Raw genomic sequence first — 19,290 nt, forward strand, 5'->3', positions numbered from 1 at the left:
GCTGTTAGAAAAATCACACATTAATCTAACCTTATTTTCAATGACATCATTACCTTAATGAATTCAATGTAGTCCTCATAAGTGCCTTTAGGAGGTGCAGAATAGTTTCCACTGGGAGAAAACTTATAATGAGGGTTTTCAACTATGTGCAGATTATAAAAGTCAGCCAGCATGGTTAATAGGAGACGTCTGTCCCAATCATCTGTCACTCTCCCTCCATAATTACACTCCCCAGTCAGGTAAGATATAGCTTCAAATGGAACTGTATCATATTCATTGATAAATAACTGAAGGGAAGGAAAAAAATGAAACAAGAAAAATCTCAGTCTTTCACTTCATTTCCCTCATAAGTATCTATCTATCTATTTACCTATCTAGAAAGGGGATTGAAAGAGTTATCATGAGTTGTCTTAGTTTTTTTTTTTTTGGTTTTTTTTTTTTTTGAGGCAGTCTCACTCTGTTGCCCAGGCTGGAGTACAGTGGCGTGATCTTCTCTCACTGCAACCTCTGCTTCCCAGGTTCAAGCAATTCTCCTGCCTCAGCCTCCCAAGTAGCTGAGATTACAGGAGAGTGCCACCACGTCTGGCTAATTTTTTGTATTTTTAATAGAGATGGGGTCTCGCCAGTTGGCCAGGCTGGTCTCAAACTCCTGACCTCAGGTAATCCACCTGCCTTGGCCTCCCTTGCTGGGATTATAGGTGTGAGCCACTGCACCTGGCCGATTTATTTTATCTTAAATTACTTTGCTTGTCTGCACCTCTAATTTCTTCTGAAATAAAGACATACTGCTTCTGTAATGAGAGAAACATTTAATTAAAAAAAGATGACATGGAAATTACCAAGTATTTTTCATATGAATTTGGATAAACCTTATTTTATCACACTGGCTATCAACTGGGGTTAATGTTTTCCCCCGGGGTACATTTGGCAATGTCTGGAGATATACGTCACAACTGCGGTGGGAGGTGGGGTGTTATGGGCATTACCGGCACCCACTGGGTCGAGGCGTGGGCTGCTGCTAGACAATACAAGGAGAACTGCCCACAGCAAAGAACTATCTGGCCCGAAATGCCAGTGGTGCCATGGCTGAGAATCAGGTGCCTGGTTTAGGACATTTTTCACAATGTGATAAAAACAAAACAATTTCAAACTTTAGTGCCAGAGCATAAATCACACACTATGAGATAGTTCCATTGGTAAACAATATGTATCGTTTCTAGTTTCCTTATTACTGTTGTAATAATCATAATAAAAACTACCATTTACGTAGTTTTTATGTTGTATTATTCACCTCTCAATAACTCTGCAGAGTAGGAAACAGTCTCGAAAATGTGAAGTAATATGAAGGCCTGAATTTATTTCTTCCAGCTCCAGATCCCACACTTTTTCTAATATACAGGAATTTTTGATAATATGTGTATTGGGATGGTGTAAGTTGTGGGTTGAGAGCTTTTCTGGCCCCTGAAGTTTACCTAACAGTGTAGGAATTACAGCAGATACTATGTACAGTTGAGAAAAAATATTTCTAAATTCTTTAGAACCAAGTTGAAAGGAGGCTTAATCCATCAAGACTCCCATGTTTTGAGGAGGAAGAGAAGCACCAAAAGATATGAAATGGGGACTGAGACAGAGGAAGGTCATTATTTTGGGAAATGAATTATTCACAAGAGGAGGAGAACTTCTCCTTGTCCCCTCTTCAGGGGAAGGGAGGGATGTGTTCAACTGGGTCCCTTCCCTCCCCAAAACTAAAGGTAGAGACTTCATGAGAATTTAATGTTAAATTTGTGGCATATGCAAGAAGTAGTGACCAACAACTCATTCTCTGGCTGTCTATCCACTTAGCCATCAGTTTTCTGATTTGCCTTCTGGAGAGAAGCAGCCTGTGGGTATAAGCAGGTGAAGATGGCTTAAGGATTCATCCTCAGTCATCTTTCCAATCTCTGAAGAAATGAAAGATGGATCCAGCCAATGCTGGCAGTTTTCATTGTTGGGGCTAGAAAGGTTGATAACATCAGAGGCTGGAGGCTGGACACTGGGGCTTGGCCAGAAGATGAATTCTATGCAGTAAGATGGTTTTGGCAAAATGTTCTCCAAGCTCACGCTATGCCAACTAAATTGGTCTCAAAAACCAATGTTTAAAATCAATACCATTTCATCATGCAGTTACAATTCCATGAGCACCAATCTCAACAACTGTTACAAGGATTTTCAAATGGATGTATTTATTCCAGTTAAGGTTTCTGTCCTGATATTTTTAAAAGGTTTGATAAAATAGCAACCATTTCTATACAAACTATGTGTTAATAATTTTTATTTTAAAGGTTGGTATAAATATGATTACATGCTTATAGCCTTACAAAAACCTGCCTGACTGAAATATACTAGCACCTAATCAGACTTTGTCAATGTTTCTCTTTTCCCTTCATTAGGCCCTATTTCAAAAAGGCCCCTCAGAACAGCAAAAGAGCAGAAAAATATTAATATTCTGTAACTGGTGAAAGGCCAGCTACTCACTTTTCCCAAGCTCCCTTACAGCTAAAGCCTATACCTGTGACCTGGGCTTGGCTACTCAGATGCATCCACCTTAAATTAAGTAGGGGATTAGGATACGAAGGAGCAAGAACAGGCCAGCTATGATGGCTCATGCCTGTAACCCAGCACTTTGGGAGGCCGAGGTGGGAGGATCACTTGAGACCAGGAGTTTGAGACCAGCCTGGGCAATGTAGCAAGACCCTGTCTCTACAAAAATAAATTAAAAATTAAAAAAAAAAAAACTTACAAGGGGCCAGGCACAGTGGCTCATGTCTGTAATCTCAGCACTTTGGGAGGCTGAGGTGGGTGGATTGCCTGAGCTTAGGAGTTTGAGACAAGCCTGGGCAACATGGCAAAACCCTATTTCTACTAAAAAACACACAAAAAATTAGCACACACTTGTAATCCCCAGCTACTTTGGAGGCTGAGGCACAAGAATCACTTGAACTGAGAGGTGCAGGTTGCAGTAAGCTGAGATCATGCGACTGCACTCCAGCCTGGGTGACAGAGTGAGACTGTCTCCAAAACAAACTTATCTGGGCTTGGTGGCATGTGCCTGTTGTCCCAGCTACTCCAGAGGCTGAGGGAAGAGCATCACTTGAGCCCAGGAGTTCAAGGCTGTAGTGAGCTATGATTGCAACACTGTACTCTAGCCTGGGCAACAGAGACCCCATCTCAAAAAAGAAAAATCAGTAACAGCAAGGAATGTCTTTGAAGTGCTCATGGCAGCGGAGGCCTGCAGTAGACTAGAGTCTGTGCGGCAGCCATGCAAGCTCTGGGGTCTAATATTCATCAAGGGTAGAGATGCTGCCTTACCAGACTCAGAATGATTCTGGATTTGACTCGGGATGCCTCTTCTCTGAGCCTGGTTCTCCGTCTGTCTTGGTGATACCCTGAGCTATCCAGTATCCTTTCAATGAATTATTTTTCTGCTTAGACAAGTTGTTTCTGTTGATTAATAGAGCTAAATTGTAGAATTGACCAAGTGGAGGAAAGGAGAGGATAGTGAGGACATACATAAAGCCAACACTGACGATGGCACTGCAAAAAGACAAAGAACCAGAGTCCTTGATGACAACATTGTGATGTTGCTGAATCAACCAACCCTAGAGCTTGTCCTTCCTCTGCACCTCTTTAGTATGTGGGATAATGAGCTTCATTGTGGTGTAAGCCAGTTTGAATCAGATTTCCTATTACTTGCAGCAGAAAGAATCCAGATGGAGACAGTGTTTCATAAGCCATACTTAGTACTATCTACCCACCTGTTAGTGGTGTTGGGAGAAGTGAATCAGTTATTCCAAGCAAAAGACCTGCCTAGTGCCTGATAAATAGTGATCCTTCATGAATGTTAATTTCTCGTTAATTTTACCTGCAGTTGTCGGACACTGATGCGCAAGTCTGATTCATTAAATCCATACGGAATATTCCAACCAAGAGGACCAAATTTCTTTCTTTCTTGCACAAGGGCGTGAAAAAAACAAACTCCAAACAGCAACTTCTCCCAGGCCTTTAAAAGTATACAACATTAACAAAAAATTCTGGTGAGAGTTCCATCAGTAAAATCAGAAGAAAAGATAAATGATCTTTCTCATTGCCATATTCTGTGATCAGGTATTGCTACAAACTTCTGTTTTTAAAAAATCCTATCTAAAATAATACTTACTATAAATAGTACTCATCTTATGATTTAATTCAAATATCCAAAGCTGGACAAACCACAGTAATGTTAAGCCTTGTTAAAATGCAAAAATGATATCATTTTACCAAGGTATTAATTAATAATACTTTGATATTACTCATATTTACAACTTCAATACTTAAATGTTGTTATTCTACAAACTTGTTTGCATATGCTTGAGGCTGTAAGTGCAGGGGAATGATTAACCATTATGACATGAATAAATCACAATATGTCATTCCTGACTTTGTGACTTTCCACTTAAAGATCATTTTTGAAACCATTGTTTATTTGATCTGCTTTGTGGCATCCTCATGTATGTGATATGTGTGCCACTGGGCTTCTCACAAAATCTGTGTCAGTGCTCCAGAGGATGATTGCCCAACTCTTCAAGGTCCCCTCAAGTAAATTTCAAGTATGATACACAGCATGTATTTTAATTTAGAACATCTCAAACATAGCTCCAAATCCAGTGAAAATCCATTGAGCTATTTTCATATAATGCAGTAGACATTATTCTTTAATATTAGAATGCAAACATACTATGCTTTACTGAATAAATGTTTTGAAATGTTTTAAGTAAATCAAAGCATATTTTAAATATCCTGGATGAATGCTGTGGTAAAACATTTCATAGGGGAATAACATTTAGCAATAAGAACAATTACCTGATTTACATATATTCTCTACATATTTTTAAATAGTGGGTTTTCTTAAGGCAGGAACCATCCTTAAGGTTTTGGGAAACGGTATGATTGGATTTGTTTCTGTCTCTGGACTTTATTTAGACTGGGTTCCTCCAAAAATGGACCTTGAGAGAAAGACGAGCATGATGGTGGGTGTGAGAGGTAATCCCAGGAAAAGAGGAAAGGGAAAGGGAGACCCAGAAAGAGGAAAAGTTAGTATCAGGAATACTGAAGTTGCTGCTGTGATGGGGACTCAGTTCTGCTGGGACAGGCGGTCCCTGAATAGTTGAAGGTTGTCCCTGGAGTTGATAATTTCTCCACGTTTTTGGTCTATGCTTGTGCGTCTACAGGCCAAGAAGGCTCCTGTGGCATCAGAGGACTCTTGAGGACAGAAAACAGAATACTTGAGGCCAGCATACTTGAGATAAAGTGCTGTAGTCTATGAAGAGTCTGAACTCACAAAGAACTATCTTCTACAGTTGTGGCTGAAATGAGATATGGACTGAAGAGCTGTGATAAAGGACATTAGAGTGGTTTGCCACAGTCCCATTACCTAGTTATTTTAAAAAGCTAGATATTCTTAAAGCTTTTAAACATTAAAAAATATTTTCTTCAAAAATAACCCCTTCCTTTTTTTTCTTGCTTGTTTGTTTTGGACTAAGCCAAGGGGGCAGTAGGATGCTGCCTTCTCTGCCTAATGATGATACCACTGACACACCAACAGTGAGGGTGTACATTGTAGTTTGTTTTCTATGACATGATGCAGTTTTGTGTTGACTCACTCAAACTCCTTAGCAAGGCATGTAAAGACTTCCAGTTTTGACCCAGTGTTCCTTCCCATTCTTGTTTCCTACCAGTTTAGCCAAAATGAGCTTATTGCTCTTTCAACAACCTTGTCATAATAGTTGTACATATTAAACATACTTCTTGTGCCTACTTCAAATATCACTTCCTCTGTGAAGCATTTTTCAACTCAGCCAAGCAAATGACTCTTTCCATTTGTGTGATTAACACACAAATGGAATGAGTCAGCAGTCCTGGATACCAAATCCTACCTCCAACACTGGGCTGAGCTGTTATGACTGATGTCATTTGGCTCTGTGTCCCCACTTAAATCTCATCTCAAATTGTAATCCCCACATATCAAGGGAGGGATCTGTAATCCCCCAGTGTTGAGGGAGGAAGCTGACTGGCTTATGGGGGGCAGTTTCCCCCAGACTGTTCCTGTGACAGTGAGTTCTCACAAGAGCTGATGGTTTTGTGTTTGGAAGTTCTTCCTTTGCTCTTCTCTCTCCTGCTGACTTGTGAAGAAGATGCTCGCTTCCCCTTACCTTCTGCCACGATTGTAAGTTTCCCGAGGCTTCCCCTGCCATGTGGAATTGTGAGTCAATTAAACCTCTTTCCTTTGTAAATTACCCAGTCTTAGGTATTTCTTTATAGCAGTGTAAGAATGAACTAATTCAATGACCTCAATAAGTTATTTAAATCATTTGAGCCTCAGTTTCCTTATTTAACAAATAGGTGTATGAAAATGATACCTATATTATAGGACTGTTACAAGGCTTGTCTATTTAAACTACCTAAAATCTGCTGGTGGCCAGTAAATGTTTGTCTCTTTTCTCCCTTCCTTTCTTTGTCCTCCCTTACTTCATAATGCTATCATGGCCATTGAGCCCGGTGGTTGCTAACCTAGTTGAACGTGCAAGTTTTGTTTATGTCATTTATGTTTTAATAATTTTTATTTTACTGTGGTAAAACATTTAACATGAAATCTACCCTCTTAAATTTTTAAGTATACAACACAGTATTGTTAACTATAAGGAGAATATTGTACAGCTAATCTCTAGAATTTATTCATCTTGCATAATTGAGACCCTATTCCCATTAATTAATAACTCCCTATTCCCTGCCCCCCACCCACCACAACCCTGAGTAACCACAATTCCATCTTCTGATTCTATGCGTTTGACTATTTTAAATACCTTACATAACTGGAATTATACAGCATTTCTTTTTCTGTGACTGGTTTAGTTCACTTAGGATTATATACTCAAGTTTTATCCATGTTGTCACATATGGCAGTATTTTCTTCTTTTCTAAGGCTGAATAATATTCTACCAATAGGCATTTAGGATGTTTCCACACATTGGCTATTGTGAATAGTGCTGCAATAAACATTGGCCTGCAAGTATCTCTTAGAGATTCTGATTCAATTTTTTTAGATAAATACTCAGAAGTGAGACTGCTGGGTCATATGTTCTGTTTTTAATTTTTTTGAGAGTCTCCATACTGTTTTCCTTAATGGCTGCACCACTTTGCATTACAACCAACAGTGTAAAAGGGCTCCAATTTTGTCCTTGCTAACACGTTTTTTGTTTTTTTGATAATAGCCATTCCAGAAGGTGTGAGATGATATCTCACTGTGGTTTTGGTTTGCATTTCCCTGCTGACTAGTGATATTGAGCATTTTTTCATATCTGTTGGCCATTTGTATGTCTTCTTTGAAGAAATATCTATTCAAATCTTTAGCCCATTTTTAATCTGGTTCTTTTTGTTGTTGTTGTTGTTGTTGTATAGAGTTGTAGGTGGTTCCATATATATTTTGTAAATTAATCCCTTATCTAATATATGGTTTGCAAATAATTTCTCCCATTCCTTAGGTTGCCTTTTCACTTTGTTGATTGTTTCCTTTGCTGTGCAGAAGCTTTTTGTTTGATTTGACCCCACTTTGTTTTTGCGGCCTATGCTTTTGGTGTCATATCTATGGAATTATTGTCAAGATCAATGTCATGAAGCTTTCCAAGTTTTCTCCCATAAGTTTTACAGTTTCAAATCTTACATTTAAGTCTTTGATCCATTTTGAGTTTATTTTTGTGTATGGTGTAAGATAAGAGTTAAATTTCATTCTTTTGCATGTGGATATGCAGTTTTCTCAATACCATTTGTTGAAGAGACTGTACTATTTCCATTGTATATTCTTGGCACCTTTGTCAAAGATCAGTTGACCTTATATGTGTAGATTGATTTCTGGGCTCTCCATTCTTTTTCACAGGTCTATATGTCTGACTTTGTGTTAGTACAGGTTGAGCATCCTAGATTAAAAAACCCAAAATCCAAAATGCTCCAGAATCCAAAACTTTTTGAGTACCAACGTGATGCTTAAAGGAAATGCTCATTAGAGCATTTCAGATTTTGTATTTTTGTATTTGGAATGCTTAAGTGGTAAGTACAATGCAAATATTCCAAAAAAAAAAAAATCCCAAGCATTCCAGATAAGGAATACTTAACCTGTACCATATTGTTTTAATCAATGTAACTTGTAATATATTTTGAAATCAGGAAGTATGATGCCTCTAGTTTTGTTTTTTCTCAACATGGATTTACCCACTTAAGATCTTTAGTGGTTCTATATGAATTTGAGGTTTTTTTTCTATTATTTCCGAGAAAAATAAGTCATTGGGATTTTGATAGGGATTACTAAATTAAATCTGTAGATTGCTTTGGTTAGTTTGCACATTTTAATAATATTAAGTCTTCCAATCCATGAACATGGGATATTTTTTCATGTTTGTGTCTTCTTTAATTTATTGCATTAATGTTTTGTAGTTTTCAGTGTATACATGTTTCACCTCCTCTGTTGAATTTATTCCTAAGTATTTTATTGTTTTTGGTACTATTATAAATGGGATTGTTTTCCTAATTTCCATTTCAGATAGTTTGTTTTTGGTGTATAGAAACAGAACTGATTTTTACATATTGATTTTATACCCTACAACTTTACCGAATTCATTGATTGGCTCTAACAGGTTTTTCTTTGTGGAGTTTTGTGGTTTTCTATATACAAGATCACATCATCTGGAAATAAGGATAATTTTCCTCCTTCTGCTCTGATTTGGATGCCTCCTGTTTCTTTTTCTTGCCTTATTGTTCTGACTAGGACTTCCAGTCTGTCTTGAACAGAAGTAGAAGGAGTGGGTATCCATGCCTTGTTTCTGATCTCACAGGAAAAACTTTCAGTTTTTCCATGATTGAGTATAAGTTGTAGTATTTTCATAATGGCTTTTATTATGCTGAGGTAACTTTCTTCTATTCCTCTTTTGTTGAGAGTTTTGTTTGTTTGTTTCTGAGACAGAGTCTTTTTCTGTTGCTCAGGCTGGAGTGCAGCGGCACCATCTCAGCTCACTGCAACCCCTGCCTCATGGGCTCAAGCAATTCTCCTGCCTCAGCCTCCCAAGTAACTGGGATTACAACCACATGTCACCATGCCTGGCATTTAAAAAAAATTATTTTTAGTAGAGATGGGGTTTCACCATGTTGGCTAGGCTGGTCTCAAACTCCTGACCTCAAGCGATCCTCCTACCTCAGCCTCCCAAAGTGCCGGGATTACAGGCATGAGCCACTGTGCCTGGCTGAGAGTTTTTATTATAAACAAGTATCGAATTTTGTTGGATGCTTTTTCTGCATCTAGTGAGATAATCGTGTGATTTTTTTATCCTTAATTCTGTTAATGTATATCACATTCATTGATTTTTATAAGTTAAATTATTTTTGCATCCTAGGAGATAAATCCCACTTGGCCATGGTGTATGTATGGTATGCTATATTTATGCTTGTTCTTGACCCTTACTTCAAATTTAGTGAATGAGAATTCCAGAAGTAGGGCACTGACATCTGTAGCTTTAACAAGTACCCCATGTTTGTGGGGATTGTGTTTGAGCTTGCCTTCCATGGGTTTCCTTTGACTAGAATGTCAGCTCCACAGAGACAGGCCTTTTTATGTTTTTATATATTTATATGTTCATTGCCATATTACCAGTTCCTATAAGAATGCCTTGCACCTACTAGGTACTCAATAAATATTTACCGAATAAATAAGCAGAGATACAGAAATGTACCCCTGCCCTTAAGGAGAATAAAGTGAGGATAGTAGACAGATCTATAAACTGACAACGGATATTTTATTATTGCTAAGTAACTCCAACATCCAAGATATCAACAACCTATGACTAAAAAGATCTTTTTTACTTTTAAGGGCCAATTGATAATAGTTCAAATTATTTCTGGCCTAACTGTCAGAAATTAGCCTTATCAAAAGGCATTCCAGCTATTTCTGGAAACCTCAGTGGAATTTCATACGTCTACAAACCAGTCTCCTGCTGATACTGGAAGGCAATGGTTTTTGATGTGTGATTCCAGGACCAGCCACATCAACATGATCTGGGAATTTGTTAGAACTATAAATTCTTTTTTTTTTTGAGACAGAGACTTGCACTGTCACCCAGACTGGAGCGCAGTGGTGCAATCTTGGCTCACTGCAACCTCTGCCTCCCAGGTTCAAGTGATTCTCTTGCCTTAGCCTCCCTAGTAGCTGGGATTACAGGTGTCCACCACCACGCCCAGCTAATTTTTGTTTTGTATTTTTGGTAGAGACTGGTTTCACCAGGTCGCCCAGGCTGAACTCAAACTCCTGACCTCAGGTGATCCACCTGCTTTGGCCTCCCAAAGTGCTGGGATTACAGGCGTGAGCCATCGCGCCCAGCCTAGAACTGTAAATTCTTAAGCCCCACCCCAGACCCAATGAATTAGAAACTCTGGAGATGGGACCTAGCAAGATGAGTTTGAACAAGCGGGGAATCAGAGGAATACTGAGAACCCACGTCATGGGGCATTTACACTCTTACTTCTCTTACTTTCATTTGTTTGTACTGTTGGAGAAATTGCTTGGTGAAGCCTTACCTATTTCCACTGTTCATCATAAAAATGATAATACATGGCAAGATACTAACTTCATATATCCCACAAATCCAATACTTAGGGTGCCAATGTTGCTTGCTCAACAAAATTTGCTTTATTTTGTTGTTGTAATACACAAGAGGTGAGAATGCTTCTCTAACTTAGCACCATTTTTATTTGAATAATCTGAGTTCCAAATGACTTCTGCTCGAGCTTAGAATCTTTCAAAGTTTCCCTTCTCTCTTTCTTGCCCTCTCTCTTCTAATTGCAGGAGCTCAAACTCTGGATGGGGATCAGACACCATCCTATCTTCTCCATTCCACTAAACTCTCTTTCTAAATAAAACCACAAAATATTCTCTCCTGTTCTAAGATTTACAAACAAAATTACTGCGCAGAACTAGGGTACACAGAAAGTATCATTAAGCAGAGGGAAACTACCTGACCTTCAAAGAATCTAGTTATTTTACCTTCAATATCATTCTTTTTCTAGCTCAAATAGGCAAATATGATAAATAGTGAATATTGGGGTGATGGCAGGAGGTGATTTTCCCTTAGTAATGTTTCGTGTGCCCAATTAATGTAACATGCTGGACTTTTCTCCATTCTTGTACTCACTTGCAGCAGGAGAGGGAAGTGACCAACCTGACTGGTAAATTTGGGGAAAATTAACTATTTATGCTCAGCCCAGCTTCTCCCTTTTCTTTCTTAGAAGTGAGCTTCTTATAGAGACCTGGGTTTTCCTTTATTCCTCTGGGTGGAAAACTTTGCTTAATTTTGGGGTTCAGTAAGATGAAACCCATTTGTTCACAGATATATGCTACATCTTTTAATCTAGCCTAGATTAATAATTAAGATTATAATTGGTTACCATATAGCCATACTTTTTCCTGTTTCTCAATTGGTAAGAATTCAGGCAGGGAAATGAGTGCTCTGTATTGGGACCCGTAAAGTACCCAATGCCATATACAAAACTGTTGTAGGCGGATTCAGGAAAAAGCACTATTAATATGCTTAACATTATTACTAGAAGTTAAGTTCCATAAAGGCAGATTTCTTTATGGGTCTATTTTGTTCTTATTGCTTTGTATCTACTACCTAGTAGAGGGCCTGGCACACATACTTGTTGAAAAAGAATAAACAATGTGAAAATAGATTTCTACTCTTGGGTCCTAATCAAACACATTCTTGGGCTTTGGCTAACAAACTAAGATACATTCATTCATTCAACAAATATTTATTTTGATGTCTACTGTGTGGGAAGTGAACACAAACTATTTTGAATAAAATGGTGAACAAGATAAGTATAGTTTCCGTCTTGTTAGAAAATGCTTAAACTTTTAAAAACATTAAATAAAAATTTTATAAAAGTATTATTAAATAAAATTTTACATTTCTATATTTGATCACTATAAAGCACATTTTAAAAGTTCTAAAAAGATTCAAGGGAAGATGGCCAAAAGGAAGCTTCTCTGGAGTGCAGCTACCACTGAGTGAGACAGAACCAGAGTGATATCCGTGTCTCCGAGCGAGGTACTGGTTTTGTTTTAAAGGGACTGGTTGAACAGCGGGATTAACCTCCAAAAAAGGCAGCAAAAGCAGCCCAAAGGCGTCCAGCAGAGGCAAGGCAGGGCACTGCCCCACCTGGAAAGTGTATCAGGCACAAAGGATGGTAGGGGGCATCACCTTCTCAGTTCTCTGAATCAGATACAGCAATTCACTCTGAGACTTTGGCAGCACACAGACCAGGGAAATGCTGCCTTGCTGAGAGCCACCCGGAGTCACAGACCCAGGCAACAGCCCAGGACAGCAGCCCTGGCCAGCCCGGTGCCTTGTTAGCGCAGACCAGGGCGGAGATTTGGACTTATACGGAGAAAGCTTGCAAAAAGGAACTGCCAGTCTCACAGAAGGGAGAGTTGAAAGTGGGGAGGGGGATACGACCAGACAGGCCCCTCCCCAACAAGATCCAGCAACCAGAGTCCCTCTCCCACATCCCAGGATGTGTTGCAGTTAACACATCCTCCAGCCAGGAACAGTGCGCTCGGCAGAGCAAAAAAGCCCACCATCGGGAAGGCAGGGCTAACCACAGCAGGACAGAAACTAGGCAAAGAATAAAAAGCAGCCTGGGCTGAGATGGAGGCAGCCCAGCAGGGCCTCCACAGGCAGACAATGGACAGGCTGTCTCAAGTGGCACACTGACACCTGCGTTTAAAAAAAAAAAGGCTTATATATGAGAAATAACACCAACTTTAACAGAAAGCATGTCCACTCAGAGAAGATGGGAAGAAACCAGTGCAAAAAGGATGAAAACATCAAAGTCCAGAATGCCTCTGCTCCCCAGAGAGATCAGAACGACACACCAGCATGGCAACAAAACAAGTCAGAAAACGATTTTGATAAGCTGACAGAAGCAGGCTTCAGAAGATGGATAACAACAAATTTCTCTGAGCTAAAAGAACATGTTTTAACCCAATGCAAAGAAACTAAGAACTTTGAAAAAAGATTAGATGAAATGCTAACTAGAATAACCAGCCCAGAGAAGAACATAAACGACTTGATGGAGCTGGAAAACACAGCACAAGAACTTCATGAAGCATATACAACTTTCAATAGCCAAATCAATCAAGCAGAAGAACGGATATCAGAGATCGAAGATCAACTCAATGAAATAAAAAGAGAGGGCAAGATTAGAGAAAAAAGAGTGAAAAGAAATGAACAAAGCCTCCAAGAAATATGGGATTATGTGAAAAGACCTAATCTACGCTTGATTGGTGTACCTGAAGAGGACAGGGAAAATGAATGCAAGCTGGAAAACACTCTTCAAAATATTATCCAGGAGAACTTCCCCAGCCTTGCGAAGCAGGACAACATTCACATACAGGAAATACAAAGAACACCACAGTGATACTCCTCAAGAAGAGCAACCCCAAGGCACATAATCGTCAGATTCACTAGGGTTGAAATGAAGGAAAAAAATGCTAAGGGCAGCCAGAGAGAAAGTTCACGTCACCCTCAAAGGAAAGCCCATCAGACCCACAGAGGATCTCTCGGCAGAAACCCTACAAGCCAGAAGAGAGTGGGGGCCAATATTCAACATCTTTAAAGAAAAGAACTTTCAACCCAGAATCTCATATTCAGCCAAACTAAGCTTCATAAATGAAGGAGAAATAAAATCCTTTACAGACAAGCAATTCCTGAGAGATTTTGTCACCACCAAAGCTGCCCTACAAGAGCTCCTGAAGGAAGCACTAAACACAGAAAGGAAAAACCAGTACCAGCCACTACAAAAACGAACCAAATGGTAAAGACCAACAACACAACAAGGAAATTGCGTCGACCAATGGGCAAAACAAACAACCAGTAACAAAATGGCAGGATCAAATTCACACATAATATTAACGTTAAATGCAAATGGCCTAAATGCCACAATTAAAAGACACAGTCTGGCAAACTGGATTAAAAAGTCAAAACCCGAGCATTCGAAGATGGCCGACTAGGAGCAGCTCAGAATTGCAGCTCCCAGTGAAAGTGCAGAGGGTGAGTGGACGCCGCATTTCCAGATGGATTTTTATTGCCCACAGACCAGGAGGTTCCCAGGTGGAGGAGCCCCATGGGTCGCCAGTGTGGCTGTTTCAGCCGGCGCAGCTGTTTCGGCCCGCGTGGCTGCTTTGCCCGCGCCCTGGCGTGGCGGTTCTCCGTACAAAAGACACTGGTCTGGGTGCCCTCTTACCTGGCGATTGGAGCCCTGAGACAGCAGAGTCACCCATTCATCTGAAACAGCGAGCCAGGCCAGGAGATTCCTAGGCAAAAAAACCGCCAGGAATCTCAGTGCTGCTGTTTCAGCCAGCTCAGTGAGTCGCGGCAAGGGAGATCCCGGCGCCTTTTCAACAGGCGAGTGGAACACTGGGAGAGAGTTGACCGTTCAACAATAACAAAAAGACTGAGTCACGGAGCCAGTGATCAGGCTCGGGTGGTCCCCACCCCAACCCCCCACCAAAAAAAAACAGTAATTGAAAATGCTCTCCTTTCTTTCCTCTCTTTCTCTCCCTGTTTCCTTTTTCTTGCTGATTTTATGCAAAGGGCTAGCATTCTCATCGCTCTTTTTTTCAGGTTTAATCCTTATTTTAATAAAGTTTTCAAGCAAAAAGTAAAAGAAAAAAAAAAAAAAAGAAAATGCTCTGGGTTGAGAGTTTCACAGCAGCAAGCATAGCTGAACCCGGGACGGTCTGGCTCTGTGGGGGAGGGGCATCCGCCATTACTGAGACACTCCACCACTATGGAGGCAGTCTGACCATTGCTGAGGCAGCCCGCTGTTGCCAAGGCAACCTGCCACTACAGAGAGAGTCCGCCATAACAGAGGCAGGCCACCATTGCCAAGGCAGTTCTAACTACACCCATATAAACAGGGCTGCAGGGAAGATCACACGGCAGCTGGGCGGAGCCCATAGCAGCTCAGCAAAGCCTCTGCAGGCAGACAGTGACTAGGCTGCCTCCTCGCTGGGCAGGGCAGCCTTGAAAGAAAAAAAAAAGGCAACAGCACAACAGAAACTCATAAGTAAAGCCCTAACTCCCTGGGACAGAGCACCTGGGGGAAAAAAAAAAAAAGGGAGTTTATGAGTTCTGCTGCAGCAGACCTAAACATACCTGCCCAGCAACTCTGAATGAACAACGGAGCTCACAGCTCAGGACTTGAGCTCCAATAAAGGACAGACTGTCTCCTCAAGCAGCTCCCTGACCCCCGTATATCCAAAGAGTCACCTCATAAAGGAGAGAACAGACTGACAATTGGCAGGCATCCTTCTGGGACAAAGATAGCAGAAGAGGAAACTGGTAGCAACCCTTACTGTTCTGCAGCTGCTGCAGGTGATCCCCCAGCAAGCAGGGCCTGGAGTGGACCTCAGCAGTCCTACAGCAGAGGGGCCAGACTGTTAGAAGGAAAGCTAAGAAAAAGAAGTAACTTCAGCATCCACAAACTGGAAGTTCACTCAGAGACCCAATCTGAAAGTCAGTAACTACAAAGACAACAGGTGGATAAACCCACAAAGACAGGAAGAAACCAGCGTAAAAAGAATGAAAACACCCGAAACCAGAACACCCCCCTCCTAAAAGGGATCACAACTCCTCACCAGCAAGGGAACAAGGCTGGATGGAGAAGGAGTATGATGAAATGACAGATTCAGACTTCATAAGGTGGGTAATAGAAACTACAGTGAGCTAAAAGAACATGTTCTAACCCAATGCAAAGAAGCTAAGAACCTTGAAAAAAGATTTGATGAAATGCTAACGAGAACGGACAACATAGAGAGGAATATAAGTGAATTGATGGAGCTGAAAAACACAACACAAGAACTTCGCGAAGCATGCACAAGTTTCAACAGCCGAATTGACCAAGCAGAAGAAAGGATATCAGAGGTCGAAGATCAACTCAATGAAATAAAACAGGAAGGCCAGAATAGAGAAAAAAGGGTAAAAAGGAATGAACAAAGTCTCCAAGAACTGTGGGACTAAGTGAAAAGACCTAATCTACGTCTGATAGGTGTGCCTGAATGTGACGAAGAGAATGAATCCAAGCTGGAAAATACTCTTCAGGATATTATCCAGGAAAACTTCCCCAACCTAGCAAGGCAGGCCAATATTCAAGTCCAGGAAATACAGAGAACACCACAAAGATATTCCTCAAGAAGAGCAACCCCAAGGCACATAATCGTCAGATTCACCACGGTTGAAATGAAGGAGAAAACGCTAAGGGCAGCCAGAGAGAAAGGTCAGGTTACCCACAAAGGGAAGCCTATTAGACTCACAGCAGATCACTCAGCAGAAACCCTACAAGCCAGAATAGAGTGGGGGCCAACATTCAACATCCTTAAAGAAAAGAACTTTCAACCCAGAATCTCCTATCCATCCAAACTAAGCTTCATAAGTGAAGGAAAAATAAAATCCTTTGCGAACAAGCAAGTACTCAGAGATTTCATCACGACCAGACCTGCTTTACAAGAGTTCCTGAAAGAGGCTCTACACATATAAAGGAACAACCAGTACCAGCCACTCCAAAAACATACCAAATGGTAAAGAGCATCAACACAATCAAGAATCTGCATCAACTAACGAACAAAACAGCCAGCTAGCATCAAAATGGCAGTATCAAATTCACACATAACAATATTAACCCTAAATGTAAATGGACTAAATGCCCCAATCAAAAGACACAGACTGGCAAATTGGATAAAAAGACAAAACCCATCAGTGTGCTGTATCCAGGAAACCCATCTGACATGCAAGGATACATAAAGGCTCAAAATAAAAGGATGGAGGAAGATTTACCAAGCAAATGGAGAGCAAAAAAAAGCAGGAGTTGCAATTCTCATCTCTGATAAATTAGACTTTAAAGCAACAAAGATCAAAAGAGACAAAGAAAGACATTACATAATGGTAAAAGAATCAATGCAACAAGAAGAGCTAACGATCCTAAATATATACACACCCAATACAGGAGCACCCAGATACATAAGGCAAGTTCTTAATGACTTACAAAGAGACTTAGACTCCCACACAATTATAGTGGGAGACTTTAACACCCCATTGTCAATATTAGAAGATCAACCAGACAGAAAATTAATAAGGATACCCAGGACTTGAACTCAGACCTGGACCAAGCAAACCTAATAGACATTTACAGAACTCTCCACCCCAAATCCACAGAATATACATTCTTCTCAGAACCACATCACACCTACTCTAAAACTGACCACATAATTGGAAGTTAATCACTCCTCAGCAAATGCAAAAGAACAGAAATCATAACAAACAGTCTCTCAGACCACAGTGCAATCAAGTTAGAACTCAGAATTCAAAAACTAACCCAGAACCGCACAGCTTCATCTGAACAACTTGCTTTTGAATGTTGACTGGATAAACAATGAAATGAAGACAGAAGTAAAGATGTTCTTCAAAACCAACGAGAATGAAGACTCAACATACCAGAATCTCTGGGACACATTTAAAGCAGTCTCTAGAGGAAAATATATAGCAATAAGTGCCCACATGAGAAGCAAGGAGAGATCAAAAATTGACACCCTATCGTCAAAACTGAAAGAGCTAGAGGAGCAAGATCAAAAAACCTCAAAGTCTAGCAGAAGACAAGAAATAGCTAAGATCAGAGCAGAACTGAAGGAGATAGAGACACAAAAAAACCCTTCAAAAAATCAATAAATCCAGGAGCTGGTTTTTTGAAAAGATCAACAAAATAGACAGACCACTAGCCAGATTAATAAAAAAGAAAAGAGAGAATAACCAAATTGATGCAATAAAAAACGATAAAGGGCATATCACCACAGATTCCACAGAAATTCTAACCATCATCAGAGATTATTACAAACAACTCTATGCACATAAACTAGTAAACCTGGAAGAAATGGATAAATTCCTAGACACTTGCCTCCTCCCAAGCCTAAACCAGGAAGAAGTTGAAACCCTGAATAGACCAATAACAAGGTCTGAAGTTGAGGCAGCAATTAAGAGCCTACCATCCCAAAAAGCCCAGGTCCAGATGGGTTCACAGCCGAATTCTACCAGACATACAAAGAGGAGCTGGTACCATTCCTTCTGAAACTATTCCAAATAATCCAAAAAGAGGGAATCCTTCCCAAATCATTTTATGATACAAACATCATCCTGATACCAAAACCCGGCAGAGACTCAACAAGAAAAGAAAACTTCAGGCCAATATCCATAATGAACATAGATGCAAAAATCTTCAATAAAATAGTGGCAAGCCAATTGCAACAGCACATCAAAAAGCTTATCCACCATGATCAAGTAGGCTTCATCCCAGGGATGCAAGGCTGGTTCAACACACGCAAGTCTATAAACGTAATTCACCACATAAACGGAACCAAAGACAAAAACCACATGATTATCTCAATTGATGCAGAGAAGGCCTTTGACAAAATTCGACAGCGCTTTATGCTAAAAACCCTCAATAAACTAGGTATTGATGAACGTACCTCAAAATAATAAAAGCTATTTATGACAAACCAACAGCCAATATCATACTGAATGGGCAAAAACTGGAAGCATTCCCTTTGAAATCTGGCACTAGACAAGGATGCCCTCTCTCACCACTCCTATTCAATATAGTACTGGAAGTTCTAGCCAGAGCAATCAGGCAAGAAAAAGAAATAAAGTGTATTCAAATAGGAAAGGAGGAAGTCAAATTGTCTCTATTTGCAGACGACATGGTTGTATATCTAGAAGACCCCATCGTCTCAGCCCAAAATCTCCTCAAACTGATAAGCAACTTCAGCAAAGTCTCAGGATACAAAATCAATGTGCAAAAATCACATGCATTCCTATACACCAATAACAGACTTAAAGAGAGCCAAATCAAGAACAAACTGCCATTCACAATTGCTACAAAGAGAATAAAATACCTAAGAATACAACTACCAAGGAACGTAACAGACCTCTTCAAGGAGAACTACAAGCCACTGCTCAACAAAATAAAAGAGGACACAAACAGATGGAGAAACATTCCATGTTCATGGTTAGGAAGAATCAATATCGTGAAAATGGCCATACTGCCCAAAGTAATTTACAGATTCAACGCTATCCCCATCAAGCTACCAATGACCTTCTTCACAGAACTGGAAAAAACCACCTTAAA

General features: G+C 40.1%; 1 protein-coding gene across 8 annotated transcripts in view; it reads right to left on the reverse strand.

Moving 5' to 3' along the window:
• DNAH12 (dynein axonemal heavy chain 12) overlaps positions 1-19,290 on the reverse strand; it is a 245,766-nt gene that overhangs the window by 13,037 nt on the left and 213,439 nt on the right. For 6 of the 8 annotated variants that reach the window (XR_004272357.1, XM_032289540.1, XM_032289537.1 and 3 more), the window contains 2 exons: positions 3,902-4,039; positions 54-287 (listed from right to left, as the gene is read on the reverse strand). Coding sequence is in view for 7 of the 8 variants with exons in the window: in XM_032289540.1 (XP_032145431.1) it covers positions 54-287; positions 3,902-4,039 (372 nt within the window). In the remaining variant the exon portion in view is untranslated. Of the gene's footprint in view, positions 1-53; positions 288-3,901; positions 4,040-4,262; positions 5,022-19,290 lie in introns of those variants that run through there. The other 2 variants (XM_032289541.1, XM_032289543.1) reach the window with 2 other exon arrangements.

This window comes from Sapajus apella, unplaced genomic scaffold (genome assembly GCF_009761245.1).
Source record: "Sapajus apella isolate SASKATOON/1434 unplaced genomic scaffold, GSC_monkey_1.0 scaffold23, whole genome shotgun sequence".
In the NCBI taxonomy this organism is placed as follows: Eukaryota; Metazoa; Chordata; class Mammalia; order Primates; family Cebidae; genus Sapajus; species Sapajus apella.